Here is a 27,060-nt window from a genome sequence, read left to right as displayed (position 1 = left end):
AGGGAAAAAATGACTTTATTGGGTGAACAGTGGTATTGACTAAACACAAAGTGCTGTTTGAATACACAAACTAAATTGAAGGGAAATAGAAAAATTAACTGATTTCAGTTAATCTTATGTATTTTAACTATAGTGGGGTAGGATTTTCTAAGTGCATAGATGACCATTCCCATTGGAAGTCTTATGGTGTTCCTAAATCACTTAGGAACATTTGGAAATCCCATAAATATTTTTCAGACCAATGACTCCTCCCCCCCCAAGCTGATGTTCCTTCCAAGTAAATATGGAGAGAGCAACTAGTATACAGTAATACAAATATATCAGCAAGCTTTCACTTGTTACCTTCTTCCTGTAAACATCAGGGGGAGGCTATATGTAAATAAAAGCTGAGGTTGTCTTTTTTTATATAAAATTACAGTTTGACAAACTAATACACTTGACTCTTAATGCCCCACCCTGATGTACACAGTCCTAGCAGGAGGTGGGGAAGGAGAGGTGGATGCAAGAACACACCCATGGTGGGAATGGAGGTGGGGGAGAGACCACAGGCTTCCCATTGACAGGGGCATGGGCTAGCCAGTTGGTACTCATAGTGCCTCTTTCACCCCCACTTATTTAGACTCCCTCCCCCCACCCCAGGTTTTCAAAAGCCTCTTGTTCCAGCTAGTTGCCCTGCACTCACTCCTCTTAGTTGTAGCATAACAGCTTTGTTTTTAGGATGCTGCAAGTCTAACTTAACTGCCTGCATCAGGAAGAAATTTTTCCCCTTGGACTTAATTGGCAAAAGTGTGGGTTCCCCCCCTTCCTCACAGCATCATGGAAGCACAGTTAGGTTATAAGAATTAAGTCTTCCTTTCCTAATATTAAATTTGTTAAATGTTTTAGCTTTTTGCAACTTGCAGCCAGTGTCCAGTACAGATAAGGCTACAAGGGACCAGTTCCCAGAGGTAAATGAGATCCTGGATTTCACTGGTGGCCCATTTACCTATGGGGAAAAAGGGGAGACAAGAAGTCTTGATGCACTGAAATCCTCTCTTGGTAACTTTTACACCTTCTATAGACATGGGGTGGGGGCTGTTAAAGAAGATTCAGAAACAAACTATCCTCAGTTGTTGGTTTTATGGCAGGAATCCTGCAACCTTGTACTAGACCCCATTAAATGTCTGATATGCCATCCCCCATTCTCACATACAATGCTTTCCCCTGTGTTAAAGTTGCTTACTGCCACTTGAAATCATTCAGTGTGCCTGTTGTTAATTCATCTGCATGTCCAAATCTTTGGTTTGGATTTAGTCTCAGGATTCCTATTACCTGGATCAGAGAAGATGACTATTTCTAGCTGAAGATAATAGACGTATCAGTAGAATCATGGAACTCCTGAGACCAGATTAGAGAAATTCAACGTTATCCCTTCCAGGGCCAGTCAAAGAATGACAAATATTTACTGTCTTCTTTTAGTTGCAATGACAATAAAACAAGTCCCAGAGATTTAAGAGGTAAATAATAGGATCTCTGACATTGATCTTGGAATTTTAAAAAAAAAAGTCATTGTCATCACTGAATCGAGGTTTAAATTCTGCCCTCAGATATATGCATAAAATTACCATTGACTTCAGTGGAAGTTGTGCACATATATCTTATGGCAGAATTTGATCCTTAAAATGTAAGAGCACGGGATGCACAATTTTTCAGTTTTTTATACATGCTGAGCACACTAATAAACTCCTATAGCAATACAGTGGTGGTCATTAAGAAGTCAATATTTGCCAGCCATTATTACCTCTTTCCAAGTATAGGGGAAAAACCGTGGCACCTTACCTACTGCTGTATGGCAAGTGTTGGTGAATGCTACCTTTTTAATGGGTTCCAGTGTAGAATTCAGCCTCACAAACTGCTTCTCCCACAAACATTTAATTACCGCTCTTAGGAGTATGTGATGCTGCCAAAAAGTAATAGAGATGAACAATATATCTTTACTCTTCTGTAGACAGAAAGAACCAGGGCAGATAAGTGGAAGATTTGGTTTATAAGTGGAAACCTCAATCCAAAGTTGTTTTGGGTAATTTGACAGTTTACAAAATGCTCAGTTTAATTGTGCAGCTGTGCTTTGGTGCCTTGCTGTTCTCTGGCAATCTGCAGCTGGCAGAAAGATTCTAGCCACATGCCCTTCCTCCACCCTATCCCCTTTGCTGGGGCCTCTAACAAGATTAGAGTAGAGCTTGCATAGTCTGTTCTACACCATCCACAGATTTCCCCTGAGCTGAGAGAATCCAGCTGGCTAGTTATGCAGGCTTTCCAGCTCTTTTGCAGTGATGGAGCAGTGCAGAAGAGTTGGAACAGAACCAAGGATCTGACCTTCAGGCTCTGTTTTGGCTAACTAACTTACTTAAACGAGTACTCCTTTTCTCTGAGTTTAAAGTATGGTTCTGCTGGATTTATTTAAAACATGAGATTCAAAATGTTCTTGAATCATTTTAGATCACTGTAAAATAGATCCATTTTAATTTATCATAACTTACCACTATTTTTACGTTGATTAGGGAGTGCCATCATTTATTAGCCAACTTTTGGCATTTGTTTAATTTCCACAAATAACTAAAGTATTTTGAATACTTGGCCAATGATTTGGAGTCACAAGACACATTGCATATTTCCCTGCTTTCTTAATTTATCATTTTTAAAAAAATCAAAGGGCAGCAGTATTAAATGTTAAACAGTTTACTTTAAAGTTTTTTATAAAGAGGATTATGAAATTTATTACATTTACTTGACACTTTCAGTTTTGGTAAAGTATTTGAGATCCTATACAATTTTACAAATGCTGGGAAACTGTAACAAAATGGAAATGGTCAATGTGTTCTTCAGATTTAAATTTCTGACTAGAGTTTACATCCCTGATTCTTCTTTTTAATATTTATCTTGCTATGTAGGATGAAGGAATGTTGGCATATTTTGGTAACTTCCGTCTACTTGCAGAGTTTTCTACTCCTTTTGTGAATCAGCGGTAGGTGGTTGTTAATTATTTTACTTTAACTTGTCTTGTCTTGTTAGATAACTGAATTTAACTGTAAATAACAGAAATTTGATTCACTTTCTGTAGTCACACTTGAACATAGCCAGATTTATAAGCCGAAAAAAGCTTGCTTGCTATGAAAATTTCGGGTTATTGTACTTCTAGAACTGTTCCAGTGCATTCCAGAGGAGTTCCTCCTTATTGTAAATAGCATTCTGTATGCAACATGAAGTTGGCATAAATCTATTGAACAAAAGAGTATGCATAAGTGTATAAATTAGATGGGTATAAATAGGTTATTAGATAAAAAAGAACCTCACCTGCCCAGTCCTGTAATAGACTCATAACCTCTAGCTGACTTATTGAAGTCATCAAGTCATGATTTAAAGACTTCAGGTTACAGAGAATCCACCATTTACACTAGTTTAAACCTGCAAGTGACCCATGCCCTGTGCTGCAGAGGAAGGGGGGGGGAAAAAACCACCCTCAGTCTCTGGCAATCTGACCCTAAGGCAAGACCCACCAGCCAAACACCTGGGAAAGAATTCTCTATAGTAACTCAGAGCCCTCCCCATCAGTGGCTATTGAAGATACTTGCTTCAAGCAGTCGCACATCAGCTACATGCCATTTTAGGTAGTCTCATACCATCCTTTCCATGAACTTAGCAAGTTCCGTCTTGAAGCTAGTTAAGTTTTTTGCCCCCATGGCTCCACTTGGAAGGCTGTTCCAGAACTTCATCCCTCTGATATTTAGAAACCTTCATCATTGTTCTAGATTACTTGCTGTCAATATTTTATAATACTGCTCTGGTTTCAGTCCCCTGTCCTGGGGTTGTGTAGTAATTTTTTGTTAGAAGAAGGTCGTGGTGCAATGAAGTTTGAGAACCCCTGCAGTAGAGTATAGTATACTACATAGTCTCTAGTAGCTCTATGAGAAGGTGCCATGTTGGGGTCTGTCTCAAACACTGGGTTGGCAAGCTCAGCTTTTCAGTTAGAGAGACGGGGTGAGATTATAATGATCCATAAAGGTTACTTTTTATTTGTTCAGAAACTGCAAGGTGGTGGTTCTTGCTTTAATCTATCAATATTACTTCGGTATTGAGGAGTCCGTAGGAAAAAGATCCAGTTGTGGCCTTATCAAGGTTATATAAAAAGGTATTCTTGCCTCCCTGGGATGAAATCCTACCCCCCCCCCATTGCAGTCAATGGGTAAACTCCCATTAACTTCAATAGGGCCAGGATTTCACCCAGATTTTTTTCAGTGGTATCTGTATCAATCCTTTCTTCTTTTTTTTTTAAAAAGATTGTGATATGAAGCATCACAACATATCATATCATTAAAGATACACAATTTACTTTAAATGTTTATTTAAAAGTTCTTTGACTGAGGCCAAGTGTCCTCAAATACCCAGAATTATTATCTTAGCAGACAAACAGGAATCTCTGCAGAAGATGGTGATAGTCTATTACATTAAGGGATTTATTGTCCCATAAATTTATATATATAACTTTAATTAAATTTGAGAAGAACCAGACCTCTGAGACAGTAACTAAAGTAAATTGTTCATAAAGATTAGTTTATATTATGTCTTTTTGTTGTTTGTACTCTGCTATAGTATTAACAAAAATAACACCAAGCTGCAGTTATAATATACAATTGCATTTTAATCTCCAAATTCCATTGATTTATATAAAAACAACTCAATTATCATAGAATCATAAAATATCAGGGTCGGAAGGGACCTCTGGAGGTCATCTAGTCCAACCCCCTGCTCAAAGCAGGACCTAATCCCCAACTAAATCTCAGCCAGGGCTCTGTCAAGCCTGACCTTAAACCTCTAAGGAAGGAGATTCTACCACCTCCCTAGGTAACCCATTCCAGTGCTTCACTACCCTCCTAGTGAAAATGTTTTTCCTAATATCCAACCAAAACCTCCCCCACTGCATCTTGAGACCATTACTCCTTGTTCTATCATCTGGTACCACTGAGAACAGTCTAGATCTGTCCTCTTTGGAACCCCCTTTCAGGTAGTTGAAAGCAGCTATCAAATCCCCCCCCTCATTTTTTTTTCTTCTTCTGCAGACTAAACAATCCCAGTTCCCTCAGCCTCTCCTCATAAATCATGTGCTCCAGCCCCCAATCACTTTTGTTGCCCTCCACTGGACTCTTTTTGTAGTGTGGGGCCCAAAACTGGACACAGTACTCCAGATGAGGCCTCACCAATGCTGAATAGAAGGGAATGATCATGTCCCTCAATCTGCTGGCAATGCTCCTACTTATACAGCCCAAAATGCCATTTGCCTTCTTGGCAACAAGGGCACACTGACTCATATCCAGCTTCTTGTCCACCGTAACCCATAGGTCCTTTTCTACAGAACTGCTGACTAGCCACTCGGTCCCTAGATGGTAGCAGTGCATGGGATTCTTCCTTCCTAAGTGCAGGACTGTTCACTTGTCCTTGTTGAACCTCATCAGATTTCTTTTGGCCCAATCCTCCAATTTGTCTAGGTCCCTCTGTATCCTATCACTACCCTCCAGCATATCTACCACTTCTCCCAGTGAAGTGTGCTCTGCAAACTTGCTGAGGGTGTAATCCACGCCATCCTCCAGATCATTAATCAAGATATTGAACAAAACCAGCCTCAGGACTGATCCTTGGAGCACTCTGCTTGATACTGACTGCCAACTAGACATGGAGCCATTGATCACTACCCGCTGAGCCTGACAATCTAGACAACTTTCTATCCACCTTATAGTCCATTCATCCAGCCCATACTTCTCTAACTTGCTGGCAAGAATACTGTGGGAGACCGTATCAAAAGCTTTGCTAAAGTCAAGGAATAACACATCCACTGTTTTCCCCTCATCCACAGAGCCAGTTATCTCATCATAGAAGGCAATTAGGTTAGTCAGGCATGACTTGCTCTTGGTGAATCCATGCTGACTGCTCCTGATCACTTTAGTCTCCTCAAAGTGCTTCAAAATTGATTCCTTGAGGACCTGCTCCATGATTTTTCCAGGGACTGAGGTGAGGCTGACTGGCCTGTAGTTCCCCGGATCCTCCTCCTTTCCTTTTTTAAAGATGGGCACTACATTAGCCTGTTTCCAGTTATCTAGGACCTCCCCCAATTGCCATAAGTGTTCAAAGATAATGGCCAATGTCTCTGCAACCACATCTGCCAGCTTCTTTAGCACCTGGGGCCGGATGCACTGCATCTAAGGGGACTTGTGCTCGTCCAGCTTTTCTAAATAGTCCTGAACCACTTCTTTCTCCACAGAGGGCTAGTCACTTCCTCCTCATACTGTGCTGCACAGTACAGTAGTCTGGGAACTGACCTTGTTCATGAAGACCGAGGCAAAAAAAGCATTGAGTACATTAGCTTTTTCCACATCCTCTGTCACTAGGTTGCCTCCCCCATTCAGTAAGGGTCCCACACTTTCCCTGACCACCACCTTGTTGCTAATATAACTGTAGAAACCCTTCTTGTTACTCTTAACATCCATTGCTAACTGCAACTCCAGGTGTGATTTGGCCTTCCTGATTTCACTCCTTCATGCCTAAGCAATATTTTTATACTCCTCCCTGGTCATTTATCCAATCTTCCACTTCCCGTAAGCTTCTTTTTTGTGTTCAAGATCGGCAAGGATTTCACTGTTAAGCCAAGCTGGTCACCTGCCATATTTACTATTCTTTCTACACATCGGGATGGTTTGTTCCTGCAACCACAATAAGGATTCTTTAAAATACAGCCAGCTCTCCTGGATTCCTTTTCCCCTCATGTTGTTCTCCCAGGGGATCCTGCCCATCAGTTCCCTGAGGGAGTCAGTCTCTGCTTTTCTGAAGTTCAGAGTCCATATTCTGCTGCTCTCCTTTCTTCCCTGTGTCAGGATCTGAACTCTACCATCTCGTGGTCACTGACTCCCAGGTTCCCATCCACTTTTGCTTCACCTACTAATTCTTCCCTGTTTGTGAGCAACAGGTCAAGAAGAGCTCTGCCCCTAGTTGCTTCCTCCAGCACTTGCACCAGGAAATTGTCCCCTACAATTTCCAAAAACTTCCTGGATTGTCTGTGCACTACTGTATTGCTCTCCCAGCAGATACCGGGGTGATTGAAGTCCATGAGAACCAGGGCCTGTGATCTAGTAACTTCTGTTAATTGCCTAAAGAAAGCCTCATCCCCCTGGTCTGGTGGTCTATAGCAGATTCCCACCATGACATCCCCCTTGTTGCTCACACTTCTCAACTTAATCCAGAGATTCTCAGATTTTTTTTGCAGTTTCATACTGCAGCTCTGAGTGGTCATACTGCTCTCTTAAGTACAATGCAACTACCCCACCTTTTCTGCCTTGCCTGTCCTTCCTGAACAGTTTGTATCCATCCATGACAGTACTCCAGTCATGTGAGTTATCCCACCAAGTCTCTGTTGTTCCAATCACATCATAATTCTTTGACTGTGCCAGGACTTATCACTCTCATGATTTGGCTTAAATTCTCACCAGACAGTATACAAAATACAGGTCAACTTAGTTCAATTTAGGATTCTTTGTAACATATGAAAAATCTCATCTCACCATTTTAAACTATTTGTACCTCACTATATCCTTATTTTAATTTTAAAAGAACATAAGAAAATTGTTTTGTTTTAGCTTGTCAGAAAGTGCCAGAGTTGAATGTAGGGATAATACAACCCTAAAGGAAAACTGTAACTAACAATCTTGTAGCCCAATTAATGGTAGCATGTAGTGTTATGAAATAACATACTTGGCACGTGAAATATTTTCACCCTCTTATTTACAATAATTTCTTCTAAAAATTGTAGTCTAAAGACAAAATTTAGAACAATAAAACCATAGAAGAAAAAGCAGACCATTGTTCTGGATTTTAGTGTCAGTCTTGCCTCTCCTCTCCATCTTGCAATTAGAAAAATATTGGTATAATATACCTCTTGAATTTATATTTTGAGAAAGTAATTTTATGACTCAGATGAAAGTGTTTCTGGAGAGCTGTAAATATGAATACTACTGAAAAGAGTTTGTTCAGTATTCCTAATGACTAATTTAATGCAAAAAAAGTATAGTACAGGACACTAAAGTCTTGCTCTTATAGAGCAGATTTCTGTTCTTTGAAAGATGTATGCTTTTTTTTAACCCAGCTGACAGAACCTACACTATCTGGAATAGATGAGCTGTAGAATTGAACTGTCTGCCTAAAATTTAAAGGTTTAAACCACAGTCCAGCAGAGCACTACTCTGCTCACTTCACAAAAAACACTATCACAATTTCCTTTCTTGTTGGCATAAAGACAAAGATCTAAATGGACCTAGAGACTGAACCTCCCTCTTCCCTAGAGACTGTCACTCTTCTCAGCATTAAGCACATAAGTAGAATAGTGAGGGCAGTATGAACTGCCCTGATGCTGTCTGTGCTATATCTGTTCTATAGTTAGTCTCCAGCGCTGTCTAATAATCCAGCACTTTCACAAGCATTAAATTCACTTTTTAAAAAATTGTCATAACAGTAAATAGAGGTTTAACTTTTTCTTAAATTATTACCTTGCATCTCCTTTCTGTTCTACTGTTTTCTGATTTGGGCTTGTCCATATGAAAGGCAAGTTTAATTTTAGCATGGATTTAGTCAGTGATAGAATGACAATTTGTTTTGCCTGACTTTGGTTGTGAGCAGTTGTGCTATTACCATTTTTTCATTTATTGTTTAAAAAGCATTTATAAATTAATATGCTGGCACAGCACAGTACCTAATCAGCATCTTGATGCATATCGAAGAAAATTTTTGACTTTGGACATTATAGATCCCTAGTAATTATAATCAGTCATACCACAAGCATCTGTCAATATGGCTGTGACCCCTAGTAATAAATTTGTAACAGGCTATACGATTAGTTTTACAAAGTGGAAGTTCTAACTATCATTACATCTGTTGCTTAATGGTCAGTAGTTTTAGCTGGTTATGCCTTCACAGGTTCAGCAGTTAAGCTGTTTTCTATGGTTTGGTCCTCTCTGTCCTTTTTCTGACCTGTCACAGCTGTACAAATCTTCAATGCAGTGATTTTATTGTGTGAGTGAAGGGGAAAGAGAGGAACATACAATAATATAAATACTTTCTTAAGAACCCAACCTACAGGTTCTACTTGCCAGGCAATAGGCTATACGTAATAGTTACACCTCTCTAGTAGGGCATCAAAATATAGAAAACCTATTCAAAATTACTCTGCCACACTGACATTTTTCATACAGCTAAGCATTAATATAATAATGGAATTCAACTTGTAATGTGTAGAGCTGAGGTTTTGGCTTGGGACCAGACTGATCTCAAAGGATCTTACTAGGACAGTAGCAAGGCACCAATCACAAAAGCCCAAATCCAGCAAATGTGAAATAACAGATGGGGGTCCTACTCACAACACCAATTCCAAACTTCTTTCTTGCCCTATAATTAGGGCCCTACCAAATTCACAGCTGTGAAAAATGCATCCCGGACCATACAATCTGGTCTCCCCTGTGAAATCTGGTCGTTTTTGTGTACTTTTATCCTATACTGTACAGATTTCACAGGGGAGACCAGCGTTTCTCAAACTGGGGGGTCCTGATCCAAAAGGGGGTGCAGGGTGGTCACAAGGTTATTGTGGGGGGGTTGTAGTATTGCCACCCTTACTTCTGCGGGGCTGCCTTCAGACCTGGGTGGCTGGAGAGTAGAGGACCCAGCTCTTCAGGCAGCAGCACAGAAGTAAGGGTGGCAATACCATAGCATGTCATCCTTACTTCTATGCTGCTACTGGCAGCAGTGCTGCCTTCAGAGCTGGCTCCTGGCCAGCAGTCGCTGCTCTCCGGCTGACCAGCTCTGAAGGCATCGCAGCCACCAGCAGCAGCGCAGTAGTAAGGGTGGCAATACTGTGACACCCCCCTGCCCCTCCTAAAATTAACCTTGAGACCCCTGCTCTAAAGCCCCCTTTTAGGTCAGGACCCCTACAGTTACGACACTGTGAAATTTCAGATTTAAATATCTGAAATAATGAAATTTTACAATTTTTAAAATCCCATGACTGTGAAATTGACCAAAATGGACCATGAATTTGGTAGGGGCCTTAATCTATAATTCTGAGGAAGTTTGGAGCTAAATTTCTCAGCTTAGTTTCACTTTTTTTAAAAAAAGTGCAAATTAAAATGTTCAAAGAACAAAAAATAAATTTCACAGTAGTCATTTTAAAGTTAATTTACAAAACAAATTATCCATGCTCTACAGCAATGGTTTTCAGCCTGTGGTCTGCAGACCCCCAGGGGTCCACAAATTGTCTAAGATTTCCAAAGCCTCTATTTGAACTTTGTTAGGGGTCCACAAACGAAAAAAGGTTGAAAACCACTCCTGTACGCTACAGTGATAGCAACTAAACGTATACTTATTACATATTAGTTTACAATTCAAATTAGGAGATTATTGTACATGCTGTTCCTTAAAATATTGTTATGAAACTTTTTAAAGTAGTAATGGAGATTACACTATGCTTTGCACCAAGACAATTAACTGGCCTAAAGAGCTTTTAGATGAAGCCACAATACAAGGCAGCATTTTAGGATTGGGAGGGCTTGAGGATAAATTGAATAGTGACTGGTCATAAGAAGGGATTTGAAAAATCTGAAACTTGTTTGGTTTTGTGAACACTTCTCTCTTGCAGGTGGTTCTTTGAAGTGCTGGGGTACCCCAGGTCTTCAAAAGCCAACATCATCAATGGGGTGCTGATGACGGTCGTGTTCTTCATGGTGAGGATTGTAGTCATGCCTGTTTATTATGCCAACGTCATTTCTGTGTTTGGAACAGAGGCTTTCCACAGAGTAGGAGTTGCAGCCCAAAGCGCCTGGATTATCTCTAGTGTTGTCTTGGATGTGATGAACTTGATGTGGATGGTCAAAATTACAAAGGGATGCTACAAAGTTATTTGTCTCACTAGACAAGAAGAAGTCAAAATGTGTAAGAATGGAAAATCTGACTAGAAATCATATATGTAAAACTGAACTTCTCTATAAAGATCACTTGGGTTCATTGAAACAATGCACACTTTTGCCATAAAATGCTCCTTTAAGGAAGCAAAGTATTGCCTCTTTATTGATCTTAACCTTTCTCTTGCCACACTGCCTGCATGCCCAGAGTCACTTCATTTAAAGACAATCCCACTCTATAGAATGGGAAACAATAGCATATGACATACTGTATGTATAGGTTCATACAAATGAGTCTAGCTTGTGTTCTAAGCACTTAATTGACAAATGAACTTAAAAAGGAACAGACTGATTAGTTGGTGGTCTTCTATCAGCATGTTCCTAAAATGTTTTCACTCAGGTTTCTCAATGTGTTGTGTGTGGCTTTTTTTAAAAAGCCTGTGAATGTTAAGATCTTCTGTTGTAAGTTATGCAGATATGGCAAGTTTCCTGCCATGTTTCTGTGGTTTCTCTTATTAGTATTTGGTGTTAACAATCAAGATTTCATCCTTGACAACTTTTTATTTTTTTGCAACAAAGGCTAAGAATTTAGCTTTGATGCTATGAATATTTTACTGACTTTGTTGCCTTATGCATGGACACAATCTTTTGGGAATTTATGAAACAGTTTTACAGATACTGGTATAATGTATTATCTTTTAAAAACTCCTTTTGTGTGAAGGGATGGCTGTGCTAATGTCCTTCTAGTAGTATTACTGTTAAATCTGATCAGAATTCTGATCCAAAGTTACCATGATAAACAGTGTGTGGAAACAAACTCCTTTTTACTACAGTGCTCTCACTGTGAAGGCGGCGGCGGCTGCTGCTGCTACTACTACTTTTCAAAAGTATTGCAACTCTGCTTCTAAATGTATTATTATTATTATTTATTATTTTAACCAAGAGACTTCTAGGGTGTAAACAACTTAAGTATAGGAGACTAAATACTTTGGTATATGTGGCTATGTCACAGTAACCCTCTCCCCTCCAGAACTGCCACCTTAGTATGAAAATGCTCATATTGTGTTCAAATGCTCATATAAATATGTATTTGTCATTGTTTCCTTGTTGTTCATATGGCTGGAAATTTGAGGTGCTGGCCAAAGAAATCCCATCTTATAAGCAAGAAGACTTATCAGTGGCCCCAACAGAGAATAGTTTGTTCTCTTCAAAACTGAGAAGATTTATAGAGTGGGTTACAGAAGCCGCTAACCTTGTTAGGGACAACATTCTGTTTTTGGATCCACATAGTCCTTGGCAGATATTCTGCTTTCTCTTCAATCCTAGAACTTCCAGTCATGTCCATGGGGGAAATTTGAGAATGTGGGAAGATCAGAATATGGAAGAGATGCCAACCTGAGAGAATTTTGTTTTTTCCCATATAACTGTTGAGGGGCTAGATGTTTTGTGGTGGTTTTTGTTTGTTGGAACAATGCTTTCTTCACTTGATTTGTCATCACTTGTAGTTTGTGATACCATCTGCTAGTATGTGCTGCTCAAACTGCATTTTCACTCACTAGTGTGGTGCTATTACATAAAAACACTGTAGCAAACTAGTCAAGCAACTTCTTTTGTTAACATTTATCAAATTCTTGTCCTATTGGAATAGGTGGTGTGTTTTGTGTGTGTGCTGTTCTCTTCTTTCCTCTAAACAAACGCAGGTGTCTGGCTATTAGTGTGGGCTAGAAGGGAGAGCTGTAAAACAAACACACAATTTCCAGGAACTAGCTGTCCCTTTATGATTTACTGTGGGCTTGTCTACACTTACAGCTTCACTGTAGCACTTAGTGAAGACACTGCCTACGCTGATGGAACAGCTTCTCCTGTTGGCATAGGTACTCAACCTTCCCAGGAGGCAGTAGCTATATCAATAGGAGAAGCCCTCCTGTCGACATAGCACTGACACTAGAGGCTAGGTCGGTATAACTACGTCACTCAGGGTGTGGATTTTCCACACCCCTGAGTGCCGCAGTAATACTGACATAAGTTTGTAGTGTAAATCAGGGTTATGTCTCCCTAGGTCTCCAAGAAGACTCCACAAACTGCTAGCAAAGGTCTTTTGCATTGTCTTGCAGTATAGCCAAGGCAGTTGTGGCTAAAGCAGTTCAGCTCTTCTCTTTGAAGAGTATAATCGTTATATGGGTTGATATAATACTCACTCTTACAGGCATAGTTACATTATTTAACAGTAATTTTTTTCAGCATTATCTTTATTTTTCAATGGGTCGGAGGCACAGATTGCTAATGCATTCAGTTCCTTACACTATATTCTTGGCAGTCCTGTTGCCTTATTATGTAGATGAGTTGTTCAGTCCTAAAAAGCATAGTAACTGGTGTGTTTTATTTTCTTTAATTGTCATTCTTGAATTAGCACATTGTTTTTTTGTCTTTGGTACCAATAAATTCATATTATCAGTCAATTGCCCTCCATTACATTTTTATTAAAACAAAGGAAAACCTTTTTATCAACATATAGATTCAGATACTTTTAAAAATAGTGATTTAATTCAATATGTACACAAAGTATTAGTGTTCAAGGTGGTAACTAGTGAAAGAGGGTTTTTTTTGTAATCTGATTAATAACTAAGTTTGCGCATTTGTAATAACTTTTATGTTTACATTTTGGTTTTCTCTTAGCCAGTTTCAAAATCAGTAATTGAGTAGATGCAAGCACTTTGGATAAAATACACCTTGAACATAGAAGTATGGCGTTTACTAATTCTGAAAATACAGTAGGATGAAACATTTTTCATAAGGAAAATGATTTTACAGGAAGTAAGGACTTCATGACAACTGCATTGGAAGTCCATCCTTTTTTAAGCATTCATCTTTAATGGCATTTGAATCCTACATACAGTAAATTAAATTCCTAATTTCCAATGTAGTCTTCACTAAAGCTATAAACTTTAAAATGGTCTATTCCCTTGTATTCTCCATTATACATCTTAGATAGTAACTAAGACTCAGGTTTATTATAAAAGTATGAAAGATTATATTAAAACTAGATTGGACAAAGTCCTAGTAAATACAGCATGGGGAACAATCTACAGTGGAAGAGGAATGGGCTAGATGACCTACTAATCCATTTGATCCGAATAGCTTTTATCCTCTAGGATTCAATTGCATTGTAAAAGATCAGCAAATATATCCAACCATATTTGCTATGTCCATTTGGTTTAAATTAAGCTCTGATTTATTTTATTTGGTGTTACAAGGTTATACTATAACCACACAGCAGTTGTGTGCTAGAATAATTTTTAAATGGTCATGAATGCCAATGTATTGGGCAAGGACAGAAATATACAGATTGCACATATGTGATGGACAGAATACACCTATCCTTTATATTTAGGGCTCCTTCACAGGTCACTAAGATTATATAATACTGAAACCAGCTGCTGTTTTGTTCCTCTACTAGACTCAGTTTAGTAGTTACATTTCTCTATCTGAAGTATCAATCTAAAACTGGACAGATTAAATTGTCTCCTTTATTCAAAATAGAATTGTTGCTAGAATTTCTGATCACAAGCATCTGTCTTGTAAAGGACTTATGATTAATATCTAATACACATATGCACCTTAGTCTTGCAAAATTCTATAGGTCTGTGGTGAGCAGCATGGAGTGTTTTGGTTTTTTTTTCTGGGCAGGAGGAGGAGTTGCAGGGTGTTTTTTTTTTTTTTGGTGGGTGTATGTCTGGGGTGGCAGATCTGAAGGGGTGTGTGCAGATGTGCACACATTCATTTGGGACTAGATTTCTTTCTCCTTAGAATTTTGCCATCCTAGGAAGTAAAAAGAACTCAGTGATTCCCTCTTTGAGCTGAGGTAGTAACCTGAACAGCCCATTGCAAAGCACAGCTTATTGTTTGCCTTTTCCCCTGCCATCTTTGCATTCAGCGAGCTCTACTGGCTGATGTGTTAAGAGAATACCACGGCACTTCCCCTTATTACATACTTGGCACTCAGTGCTGTAGAAGAGACGGCACTGAGGGTATGTCTACAGTGCAATGTAAGCCTGGGCTCAGACTCAGGCTTGAGCGCTAACCCCCCTTCTGTCTACACACAAAGCTAAGGTCAGTAAGCCCCTGGACCCAGAATATAGGATCCAGCAAGAGGGGTTCATCCAAACCCAAGCCCCACTAGTCCACAGTGCATCATTATGTAGTGTGGATGTAGCTTGGGCCTGGGTTCCCCAGACTCATGTCCTGATAATCTGCCAATTCTATCACACAGTCCCATAGGCCAATGTTCCTTGTTCTTTCTATCTCAAGACTAACCAGCTGACTCCCAGGAAATGGAAGCCTCCCCTTATTCAAGTATAGCTGCTCAGTGTTTAACATTGTATTCTGACTGCTGAGCTACAGACAACAGAATGAACCATCTTCTGTGCTAGCTATGGCCACCGATAAGAAGTCCATTGACAAACGCATTGTTCCCTGGTGACAGGACCACAGTCAGATATTGGTTAATCTCTGGTGCGAGGCAAGCAACAAGTTTCTCTTCACTACAAAATTGCAGATGAACTGGCAGTGTGCATGATTCACTGGACTGGTGACCAGTGCTGCATCTGGATTAGGCAGCTCAAGACTATTGGAAAGCCAGGGTTGAAAACCACACCTTTGGGAACTCCCCAACATCCTGCCTCTTTAATGAGGAGCTTGACTGGGTGTTGGCTACTGCATCAAGCATGGAACCAACAGCAGTTCACGATAGCCTGGTCAGCTGGGATGGTGACCTTCTGACCCCTGAACTACTCCTATACTAGAGGGGAACCAGCAGGCACCAGATCAAGCTAGTGAAGTGACTCTGGTGCTCACACTAGTTTCCAAGAGGTTCCACCACCACAGCAGCTGCAGCACATGCTGGGTCCATACTCCAAGGAGCTGTTTGATTTTCCTCCCCCCCCACTCCCAGGGAGGAGCCTGCTGCAGAACTAGTAGAAACTGCAGAAACAGAAGAGACATAAGTAGCCCCAGAGCCTGGTACATTTCTGGATCCATGTTTGTTGCTCTTAATATAGGAATGGGAGGAATTTCAGATTTATGACGAATGCAAAATGTATTACAGGTAGGGTTGTCAATTTAATTGCAGTTAACTCACGCGATTAATCTCAATTAATTGCATTGTTAAACAATAGAATACCAATTAAAATTTATTAAATATTTTTGGATGTTTTCTACATTTTCAAATATATTGATTTATATTACAATACAGAATACAAAGTGTACAGTGCCCACTTTATATATTTTTGATTACAAATATTTGCACTGTAAAAATGATAAACAAAAGAAATAGTATTTTTCAATTCACCACATAGTAGTACTGTAGTGCAACCTCTTTATCGTGAAAGTGTAGATTTTTTTTGTTGCATAATGTAGATTTTTTTTGTTGCATAACTGCACTCAAAAACAAAACAATAGAAAACTTTAGAGCCTAAAAGTCCACTCAGTCCTACTTCTTGTTCAGCCAATAGCTAAGACAAACAAGCTAGTTTCCATTTATGGGAGATACTGCTGCCTGATTCTTATTTACCATGTCACCTGAAAATGAGAACAGGCGTTCGCATGGCACTTGTGTAGTTGGCGTTGCAAGGTATTTATGTGCCAGATATACTAAACATTTGCATGTCCCTTCATGCTTCCATGCTGATGCTTGTTTTTTAAAAAAAAGTGTTAATTTAATTTGTGACTGATCACGTTGGGGGAGAACTGAATGTCTCCTGTTCTGTTTTACCCACATTCTGCCATATATTTCATGTTATAGCAGTCTCGGATGATGACCCAGCACATATTTGTTTTAAGAATACTTTCACTGCAGATTTGACAAAATGCAAAGAAGGTACCAATGTGAGATTTTTAAAGATAACTACAGCTCTTGACCCAAGGTTTAAGAATCTGAACTGCCATCTAAAATCTGAGAGGGATGAGGTGTGGAGCATGCTTTCAGAAGTCTTAGATGAGCAACACTCAGATGTGAAAACTACAGAACCTGAACCATCAAAAAAGAAAATCAACCTACTGCTGTTGGCATCTGACTCAGTTGATGAAAATGAACATGCGTCGCTGCACACTGCTTTGGATAGTTATCAAGCAGAACCCATCATCTGCATGCATGCATGTCCTCTGGAATAGTGGTTGAAGACGAAGGGACATATGAATCTTTAGCGCATCTGGCACGTAAATATCTTGTGACGCCGACTACAACAGTGCCATGCGAACACCTATTTTCACTTTCAGGTGACATTGTCTCCTGCAAATTGTAACCAAACTTGAATAACAGTGGGGACAGTTACTCCATTTATGATGATGTCATCTGGTGGGAATAGTGTACTGGTCTGTCCATGAAGGTAGACTCACTCTTGGCCAAAAACCCTGGCATCATCAACCTTCCAGTGCAGCCCACATTGGCATCCATAAAACAGCCTCTGTAGTCCATAAGGGACTATATAACTATGGAGTAGTACCCTTCGCAGTTTATGTATTTGTACTCCTTGAGGCCAAACTATGGACAAACAATTCCCATCAGTGGCCCTGGTGTAGTTTAGAAACCCCAGTCCCTCAAAAGTAGCAATTACTTCATGGATATTGTTTCTTTATACCAACCACCTTTTGGGTAAATCACATGCCTGATTGCTACAGGTCCATTGCTAGCCAGTTTGGCACTAGAAAGTCAACTTTGGGTAATCTGTGATAGTTTCCAGATGGTTATAGCAACCCACTTTGTGACTGGCAATGCAACCCTCAAGTGTGTGTTGTGACACTGAAAGGTTGGGGCAAGCTGCTCACAACTCCAGAAATGTAGCTTTCTTCATGCGAAAGTTCTGGAGTCACTGCAGGTCATCCCAGGTTGCATGACAATGATTGCACCAGTCTGTGCTTGTGGCCCTAGTCCAAAAGTGCCAGTCTACATAGGGAGCATCAGGAGCAATACTCGGAGTCGTGAGCAGCACCAGCCAGTTCAAGTCTGTATCCTCCTTCCTCTAATAGGTGCTTTCGATAGGTCAGAAAAAGCAATTTAAATATTCACCACTGTCTCATGGATGCTCTACCCGTTTCCCAAAACGGGAGTGAAAGCCCAATCAAAACAAGTTTTTCAAATGGTGATTCTCATCTTGGCGGCTCTGCTTGTTGGGAGTGTGCAGACCCAAAAGATGGCTCAGCAGGATGTTTTGGTGGGCTGCAACGGCTTCCGGTAATGTGTGGGTTGGACATTTTCCCACAGTGAACCACGAACAAAGGTTAGAGCATCTACAGTTGGGGAGGGTGCTACAAAGCCTGGGATAGTTTGATTTGGGCCTGTGTAATGCAGTGTAAATGCCTGAGCACAGGTGTGATACCCAGGCTGCAGAAATTCTCCATCTGGGGTTGATGCTCAGTGTGCACGCTCAGGCTCACAACATCGAGCCTGGGCTTACATTTCAGTATAGACATACCCAAAGATGGTCCCTGAGGAGCTTTTCCTGTACACATTTTCACAATCAATATGTAGAGTCTTGATATAGAAAACTTAAATATTTGCTTTATTTTTCTGTCTACAATTTGCCTTGTTTCCTACCATCTTTTCTATATTTCCTAGAAAAAAACAAATTGGCTAAATCCATTTGCAGTAGAACACTATCTTCATAATGTAAGAAATATGAACACATGTTTTGATCTTCCATTTTTGACAATCATTGTCTTGTATATCAAAAGATTGCTATGGCATCAGATGTCTTGGTCCTAGCCTTATCTCCATTTGTTAATGTAGATTAATGGAGTTAGTCATGTATAATATTCTGTGCCTAAATAACTTGGGGGGGAGGGGTTGGGATTTTTTTTGCCTTTTGTTCTGTGAATAGCATGTGGCATAGACGTAATATGATGTGGGAGGATGTTACCTGCAAATGTTGAAATATAGCTTCTCTTGCATTGATGTACTATTTTCTGACTTTTTTGCATTTTTGAATGGCCACTTTCAAAACAATTGGATGTGTTGTGGCATATTTGAATGTACTATTATATCCCACTCATAATTATGTATACTATACATAGAGTAGAGAATTGTTTCAAAATGTTTTTATTGCAGGAAAAGATTTTCTGCCTGATGTGTGTTCTAATAGATTTTCAATCTGAGTTAGGAGCCAGAGTTTTATAGCCTTATGTCAGAGAGCTTCTGAATGGATATCGGTATCCTACTTCAAAGTGGTAAGAATTCCATAATAGTTTTTCTTTCCTAGTCTAATTTTAAGTTTTGCATGTGGATCATATTGTCTTTACAAATATATGCCAATACAAAGTTGTTCAGTAAGTTCTCAGCCTAATTTTTAAACTATAATGTACCATCTCTTTATAGCAAAAAATATCCCATTGACAGAGATGAGACAAGCTGACCTTAGTTCTTAACAATCTCTAATTTTGGTAAGGTTTTTTTTTAAATCTACTAAAAATTGCTCTAAATTTACAGTCGTTGTCGTCTTTGGCTATCCCTCAATGCGAGGATGATGTCTACCTGGGAGCTCATTGGTGAGTTTTTAAGTGGCTGAGGAGCCCAAATCTTGCCCTGCAGATTTTCCCACTGTCAAGGTTCCTCCCCCACTCTGAACTCTAGGGTACAGATGTGGGGACCTGCATGAAAAACCTCCTAAACTATCTTTACCAGCTTAGGTCAAAACTTCCTCAAGGTACAAAATATTCCACCCTTTGTCCTTGAGTTGGCCGCTACCACCACCAAACTAATACTGGTTACTGGGGAAGAGCTGTTTGGATGCGTCTTTCCCCCCAAAATACTTCCCAAAACCTTGCACCCCACTTCCTGGACAAGGTTGGCTTAAAAAAAAAAAGCCTCACCAATTTGCCTAGGTGACTAGACCCAGACCCTTGGATCTTAAGAACAATGAACAATCCTCCCAACACTTGCACCCCCCCTTTCCTGGGAAATGTTGGATAAAAAGCCTCACCAATTTGCATAGGTGACCACAGACCCAAACCCTTGGATCTGAGAACAATGAAAGCATTCAGTTTTCTTACAAGAAGACTTTTAATAAAAATAGAAGTAAATAGAAATAAAGAAATCCCCCCTGTAAAATCAGGATGGTAGATATACCTTACAGGGTAATTAGATTCAAAACATAGAGAACCCCTCTAGGCAAAACCTTAAGTTACAAAGATACACAGACAGAAATAGTTATTCTATTCAGCACAGTTCTTTTCTCAGCTATTTAAAGAAATTATAATCTAACACGTACCTAGCTAGATTACTTACTAAAAGTTCTAAGACTCCATTCTTGGTCTATCCCCGGCCAAGACAGAATATAGACACACAGACCCTTTGTTTCTCTCCCTCCCAGCTTTTGAAAGTATCTTGTCTCCGGTATCAAGTGGAGTGCCCCAAGGGTCGGTCCTGGGGCCAGTTTTATTCAATATCTTCATAAATGATCTGGAGGATGGTGTGGATTGCACTCTCAGCAAATTTGCGGATGATACTAAACTGGGAGGAGTGGTAGATACGCTGGAGGGGAGGGATAGGATACAGAAGGACCTAGACCAATTGGAAGATTGGGCCAAAAGGAATCTGATGAGGTTCAATAAGGATAAGTGCAGGGTCCTGCACTTAGGACGGAAGAACCCAATGCACAGCTACAGACTAGGGACCGAATGGCTAGGCAGCAGTTCTGCGGAAAAGGACCTAGGGGTGACAGTGGACGAGAAGCTGGATATGAGTCAGCAGTGTGCCCTTGTTGCCAAGAAGGCCAATGGCATTTTGGGATGTATAAGTAGGGGCATAGTGAGCAGATCAAGGGACGTGATCGTTCCCCTCTATTCGACATTGGTGAGGCCTCATCTGGAGTACTGTGTCCAGTTTTGGGCCCCACACTTCAAGAAGGATGTGGATAAATTGGAGAGAGTCCAGCGAAGGGCAACAAAAATGATTAGGGGACTGGAACACATGAGTTATGAGGAGAGGCTGAGGGAGCTGGGATTGTTTAGCCTGCAGAAGAGAAGAATGAGGGGGGATTTGATAGCTGCTTTCAACTACCTGAAAGGGGGTTCCAAAGAGGATGGCTCTTGACTGTTCTCAATGGTAGCAGATGACAGAACGAGGAGTAATGGTCTCAAGTTGCAGTGGGGGAGGTTTAGATTGGATATTAGGAAAAACTTTTTCACTAAGAGGGTGGTGAAACACTGGAATGCGTTACCCTAGGGAGGTGGTAGAATCTCCTTCCTTAGAGGTTTTTAAGGTCAGGCTTGACAAAGCCCTGGCTGGGATTATTTAACTGGGAATTGGTCCTGCTTTGAGCAGGGGGTTGGACTAGATGACCTTCTGGGGTCCCTTCCAACCCTGATATTCTATGATTCTATGATTCCTCATTTGTCATTTTGGTCAGGTGCCAGCGAGGTTACCTTTAGCTTCTTAACCCTTTACAGGTGAGAGGAGCTTTCCCCTGGCCAGGAGGGAATTCAAAGGGGTTTACCCTTCCCTTTATATTTATGACACCCACAGAAGTGACAGGTGTAATCTTGGAGGAGGCATAGTTGTTGGCTGGAGTGTTCCCTTTCTTTCCTCCTCCTGTCGCTTCTGTGTCTCATGAGCACATCTGTTCTCAAAGTGAGCTGTGGCTTGGTGTATGGTATGGTGTCACTGTGTTCTGTTCTGCGCCAAGTCCTCCCAGTTTGTTGGGTTGATGCCTCCCTTTTTAAGATGTACTTTCAGTATGCCTTTGAAACGCTTCCACTGCTCTCTGCGAGCCCTTCTTCCCTGACTTAACTGAGAGAGTACTTGCTTCGGGAGGTGAGTGTCAGGCATACAGTCTTCCCAGCTGATCCTGAGAATCCTCCCGAGGCAGCGATGCTGGGACCACTCCAGCTGCTTGAGATGTCATCTGTAGATTACCCAGGTCTCACACCCATAGAGAATGGTGAGGATGACAACTGCCTTGTAAACCAAGATCTTAATACCCGTTTGTAGATCCCTATCAGTAAAGACTCGTTTGAGTAGTCTTCCAAAAGATGTGCTGGCAGAGCAGATCCTGTATTCAATTTCTGTGTGAATGTTGGCTGTTTGGGAGAGGTGGCTGGCAAGGTACAGAAAATGTCCACATTTTTCAGGGGTTCTCCACTGATGGTTTACAGTGACAATGTTTAATTTATTTTCAAAATAAATCTAGAAGTATTTTTATTTAAAGAGGGTTTTCTAGTATTAAAAAGCTACTGTAATCAGCAAAACCAACCAAACAAAACCTCTTACACAAGTAACAAACATAAGTGCAACACTATTGTAAAAAGGAGTGAAGGGGTCCAGGGCATAAGAATCCAGGAGTCCTATATGTGATCTAAGTAGGATGGCAAATATCAGGGAAGGGATATATCCCTCTTTGGCTCATCTGTGAGGTTTGAGGATATGTGAAACACAAAATTATACCTGAACTGTGTGGGGTCTTTTTAGAATGTAACCACACTGTCTTGATATGCACTATGTATGATGAATTATCAGTCACTGACAGACATATGGAAGGGGTTTTTGTCATGGCTATTGATCAGTTTGTAGGTTGTCAATGAAAGATGGATGATTGAAAAATCTATAAGGTTTTTCCTGCTTCATCTTCAAGAAAAGAAGGGTCACTCCAAGATGACTCCAAGTGTGGCCATGTTTATCACTGAAAAACAATATATCTGAAACGAACTTTTGAAGGGGAATTGTCAAGATTCTGAAACTTTTACAAAGATCCAGCTTTAGCAAAGGTATTAAGAGCCTTTCACAGAACACTGGACCTAAAAAGGCCTGTGTTCTATAGCTTCATCAACTGACAACAAAGGATGAAGAAGCATTCCTTGTTCCTAACCCATTGTAATACAACCTATGTATTATATCAAATAATTAATACATGGAGAAAACACTGCTTCACTAGTGAGATCCTGATGTCAATAAACTGGAAATGGTGGATCTACATGAACTTTAGCATTCACCCAACAATAAGCGAAATCAGTCACTACCTGATTCAATGTCAAGTTTCTCTGTACAGAGAAGTGGTGTGCCACTCGGCGCTGTGTAGCACTCTAGCGACAAGCACCAAACCATACTTTTATGTGGTGATGTGTATGACCTAATGCCAGCAGAGACGAGGTGGGTGAGGTAATATCTTTTATTGGACCAACTTCTGTTGATGAGAGAAACAAGCTTTCAAGCTTACACCAGAGCTTGAAATAAAGAGAATACCTCACCCACCTTGTCTCTCTCATATCCTGGGACTGAGATGGTTACAACAACATTGTATATAACATCAGCACATTCATTCCACTGAATGCATCCGATGAAGTGAGCTGTAGCTCACGGAAAGCTTATGCTCAAATAAATTTGTTAGTCTCTAAGGTGCCACAAGTCCTCCTTTTCTATCAGCACGCAGATTACTCAGGATGTTTGGGTTTTTTATAAAAAAAAAAAGTGTAGTAATCAAACCTCCACTAGCCACCTCCTTACTCTTTACATTTTACCCTGAAATTCTTGCTTTTTTAAAAATTAATAGCAAAAGGGAAGGCATGCTGCAGCCGGTGATGAACTGAAGGTAGCTATAGAGCAACTGATTTTAGGAAACAAAACTATTCACATGCCTGGCTGATCTGAGGTCAGTGTCATAATGTGATGCCTGGCACCCAGGAGTATAATAGTAAATGTCTACTTTTTAAAGGAAATGCCTGTGAACGAAATGTGTTGAACTCAATATAATTCAGTCCTTACTGTCTCAATTTGAACCATATTATAATTCAATATACATTAGGGCTATATGCCTGGAAAGTAAAATCTAAAACATGGACACAAACAAAATCCTTTGTAGTATATTCTCCTGGTATATGCTTTGGCTGTCAAATATTGTACTGGTTTTGTAACACACTTTTTTGAGCATATGAAATACTAGAGCTCTGAAGAATTGCTCCTGACTGAGTCAAGTTGCATGAGGATTGTTTTTTGAAGTTTGAAAGTTTAGTATTTTATATAATGTGATAGGCATAAAGGCAACTTCTGAATGTAATGAAGAATTTATTTTCAAGTTAATTACTATTTTAATTAATCCTGAATTTCAACTGAAAGCAATCAGCACACTGGAGGGAAAAAAAAAGATTTTGGCTACTAATAAACTCTTGCATAAGTATATCTCGTGTCGTGTATGTATATTCAAATACCCTAACAAATATATTTATACATATACCATTAATGTTTACAGATCTTTATCCCAAATACCTATTTACAATTAACATTTAAACTAACCAAATACAAAACTGATTTTACAGATTGTTTAAAAAAAAATTGCAAGTTAGACAACTGCAGTTGAGTCCTTAAAGGCCTTACATAGGCCTCTGTCTAAACACAAACTTGGTAAATACAGTATGAAATGCCTTATGTAGAGTGAAGTTAAAAACTAAATTTACTGCCATTAACTCTACAGTTTTGTTTGCAGTAAAATTAATATTGCAGCATTGCCTGAGAAGATCATGGAAACCTTATTAATTGCAAACTATAATGTATCTTGTTTGTATGGCAACAATTGTAGTGTTCAAGAATTTAGGAAGGTAATGGTAATACTGTGGATTGATTACAAAAGTCATACATTGTAATAAGATGAATGTGTGAATGATTAAATGTTACGGGTTTTGCTTGTAGAATAATCATATGAACAATATTTGTATTTCACTAGGATTGTAAGTATTTCTACATTTTAGTTGAACAGCCTTGCAGTTTGTATAAATTGATGTAAACTGATTTTTGTAGGCTGAAATTGACATGGGCAATAAGGTCAATAAGTTGCATGTTGTACACAAGGTACTAGTACTTCATAATAAAGGAAGAGAATGCAGTTTTACCTTTGTGGGATTCTTTCTTTAAAATGATGGGGTGGGGTGGTTAATAAAATAACTGCCCCATGGACTGGGATTTTTGTGCTCCCTTCAGAAAGGCTTGTGTTTTGTACAGTAGCTAGAAACTGTGCATGTTATATATCATTCATAAAATATAGTTCTGTGCTATAGAAGAATGTAGTCAGAATTTTGTTTGTGATGGCTAAATTTTAAGGGTTACATTTTAAGGCTGCATATGTATGCAAGATATCACTGAGGCAAAGAGCTCAGAAGGATTCAAATAAATTTACACTTTTATATGGATGTTGAGGATGCCCACAATTACGTCAGGATAAATATATCACAGATAAAATATCACATGCTTCAGGACAGAAGTACTAAATCACAGGGGTTAAGAAAAATGGCAACTAGGCAGATCATTCCAAATGTGATTTGTTGCATCTTCCTTTTGGAGGCAGGATACTGGACTAGACAGAACACTGTTATAATCCAGTTTAACCTATGTTCTTACATTCTGTTCATATGTAGTTACGTGCACACTTCCAGTTATCTTGATAACAAAGATGATCTAACAATCATAAAGTGACTGTATGTATTAAAGTAAGATTTTATTATAGTAGATGGATATAATACAAAGGAAGCTAAATCCCTGGAAAGTTCATTTCTTTAGAAGCCTACATGTAACTGCACATGTATAAATAAACTGAATAACTGGATTTCCGTTGGACAAAAACCATTTAACTATTGCCTTTGCCATTCCCAGCAAACACCACCCTTAATTTAGGCCATGCACCTCACCCTTTTTTTTTTTTCCACATCTCTTAGAGCTCCTACTATTATATTCTCCCCTTGACTTGAGATTACTTAAAGGCTCCTCGCTCTTGCTTTCAGGCCTCAGGTATTGTCTCGCAAGTACCCAAAGAACTGTTTTGCCACCTCTTCTGTCCCCATCTTCTTCCCACATTTCCTCAATCTCCATCTTTCTAAGTTTAATTGTGGTTTTGAGATCCACAACTTCTCCAAAACCTGTATCTAGTAGAGATCTGATTAGAAATGCTGCAAAAGTGAACTGACAGCGTAAGAGCAGCATGAACATTTTCCAGACTGCCCAGGAATGGGGAGAGCCTGCCAAAGGAGTAGCTATAGCTCAAAGCAAACACAGCACTTTAAGGTTGGGGAAGAACATGAGGGGAGAGATGAGGAAATGAAGTTTAACTTCAGGAGACTGTACTGACGCTTCAAATAGTGAGGTGGTGGTAATTTTTAAAACATGAGCAAAAGAAGATTCCTTATGATTAAAAGGCACCTGGATAGAGAGATTTACAGAGTCAGATTTACTGGTGGATGAAAAGACTGCCTCCATAAACCCCCAGGATCAAATTCCATCCAAGGAATATGGCATCTAGTATAATGCCATATGGTCGGGCAATTATAGGCCTAGAACAACTCCAAACCTGGCAGCACAACTGCTTGGGCAGCTTCTAAAGTGCCAGAAATACTACTTTTTGGAAAAGTAAAATTAAAAAAATCAATGGTGCCAGCTTATTCAACTACACTACACTGAAATTAAAAATTGCATTATTGTACACTGTATGGTTGCCATTAAAAAGACCAGAAAGAATTTATTTATTGAAATTCTCTGTTTAGGATGCTCATCTGAGATTCTACATCTTGACTATGCTGTACTTCCAGTGGCAGTTTAGGTTTAACTGCAATACAAAATAATTTAAGTTGTACTTAACTTGAGTGTAGAGATCATGTTGAGACTATATAAATGCCACCTAATGTGGGCAAGAACAAACGGATACATACATATGGATACCATGTAAAGCTAGTGAGCATGAAGGAAAAGGAAGAGAGATCCACGAGTAGGGATTCTGCTGCCTTAGGTGAACATCATCATTACCTATTAATCCACAGTTACCGAACATTTTGAATGATCTGTGTGCCTATTTGGGGCTTTGTCCAAAGTCCATTGAAGCCAATGGGAATCGGAGGACATTTAATCAGGCTCTTTGCCTATACCCTAGAGCCAGATACTATTTAACATTTTGTAGCGTGATCGTGCCAAATGGGTGCAATCCGGTTGGACCCTATAGTGCTGTACAAATAAATGACTGTCCTTGTCCCCAGAGTTTACACATCTCTGGAGCTCTTGACAAATGTATGTGCACCAAGATCATTAGATGGATATGTCTATACAATGTAATTGTCTGTGTAACTGCTCAAA

The 27,060-nt window shown here is 39.7% G+C and overlaps 2 protein-coding genes across 5 annotated transcripts in view; both read left to right on the top strand.

Annotated features, from left to right (window-relative positions):
- TLCD4 (TLC domain containing 4) overlaps nucleotides 1-13,426 on the top strand; it is a 50,130-nt gene extending 36,704 nt beyond the window's left edge. For all 4 annotated transcript variants that reach the window (XM_073356988.1, XM_073356991.1, XM_073356990.1 and 1 more), the window contains 2 exons: nucleotides 2,931-3,004; nucleotides 10,706-13,426. In XM_073356988.1, coding sequence (XP_073213089.1) covers nucleotides 2,931-3,004; nucleotides 10,706-11,021 — 390 coding nt within the window. In that variant the 3' untranslated portion in view covers nucleotides 11,022-13,426. The remainder of the gene's footprint in view (nucleotides 1-2,930; nucleotides 3,005-10,705) is intronic.
- The window catches only part of HCCS (holocytochrome c synthase), a 36,161-nt gene continuing 19,872 nt past the window's right edge, over nucleotides 10,772-27,060 (top strand). The window contains exon 1 of the mRNA XM_073356987.1: nucleotides 10,772-10,790. The gene's annotated coding sequence lies outside the window, so the exon portion shown is untranslated. The remainder of the gene's footprint in view (nucleotides 10,791-27,060) is intronic.

This window comes from Lepidochelys kempii, chromosome 8 (genome assembly GCF_965140265.1).
Source record: "Lepidochelys kempii isolate rLepKem1 chromosome 8, rLepKem1.hap2, whole genome shotgun sequence".
NCBI lineage: Eukaryota > Metazoa > Chordata > Testudines > Cheloniidae > Lepidochelys > Lepidochelys kempii.
Note: the sequence above shows the minus strand (reverse complement) of the source record. Positions and strands in the feature narration are given on the sequence as shown.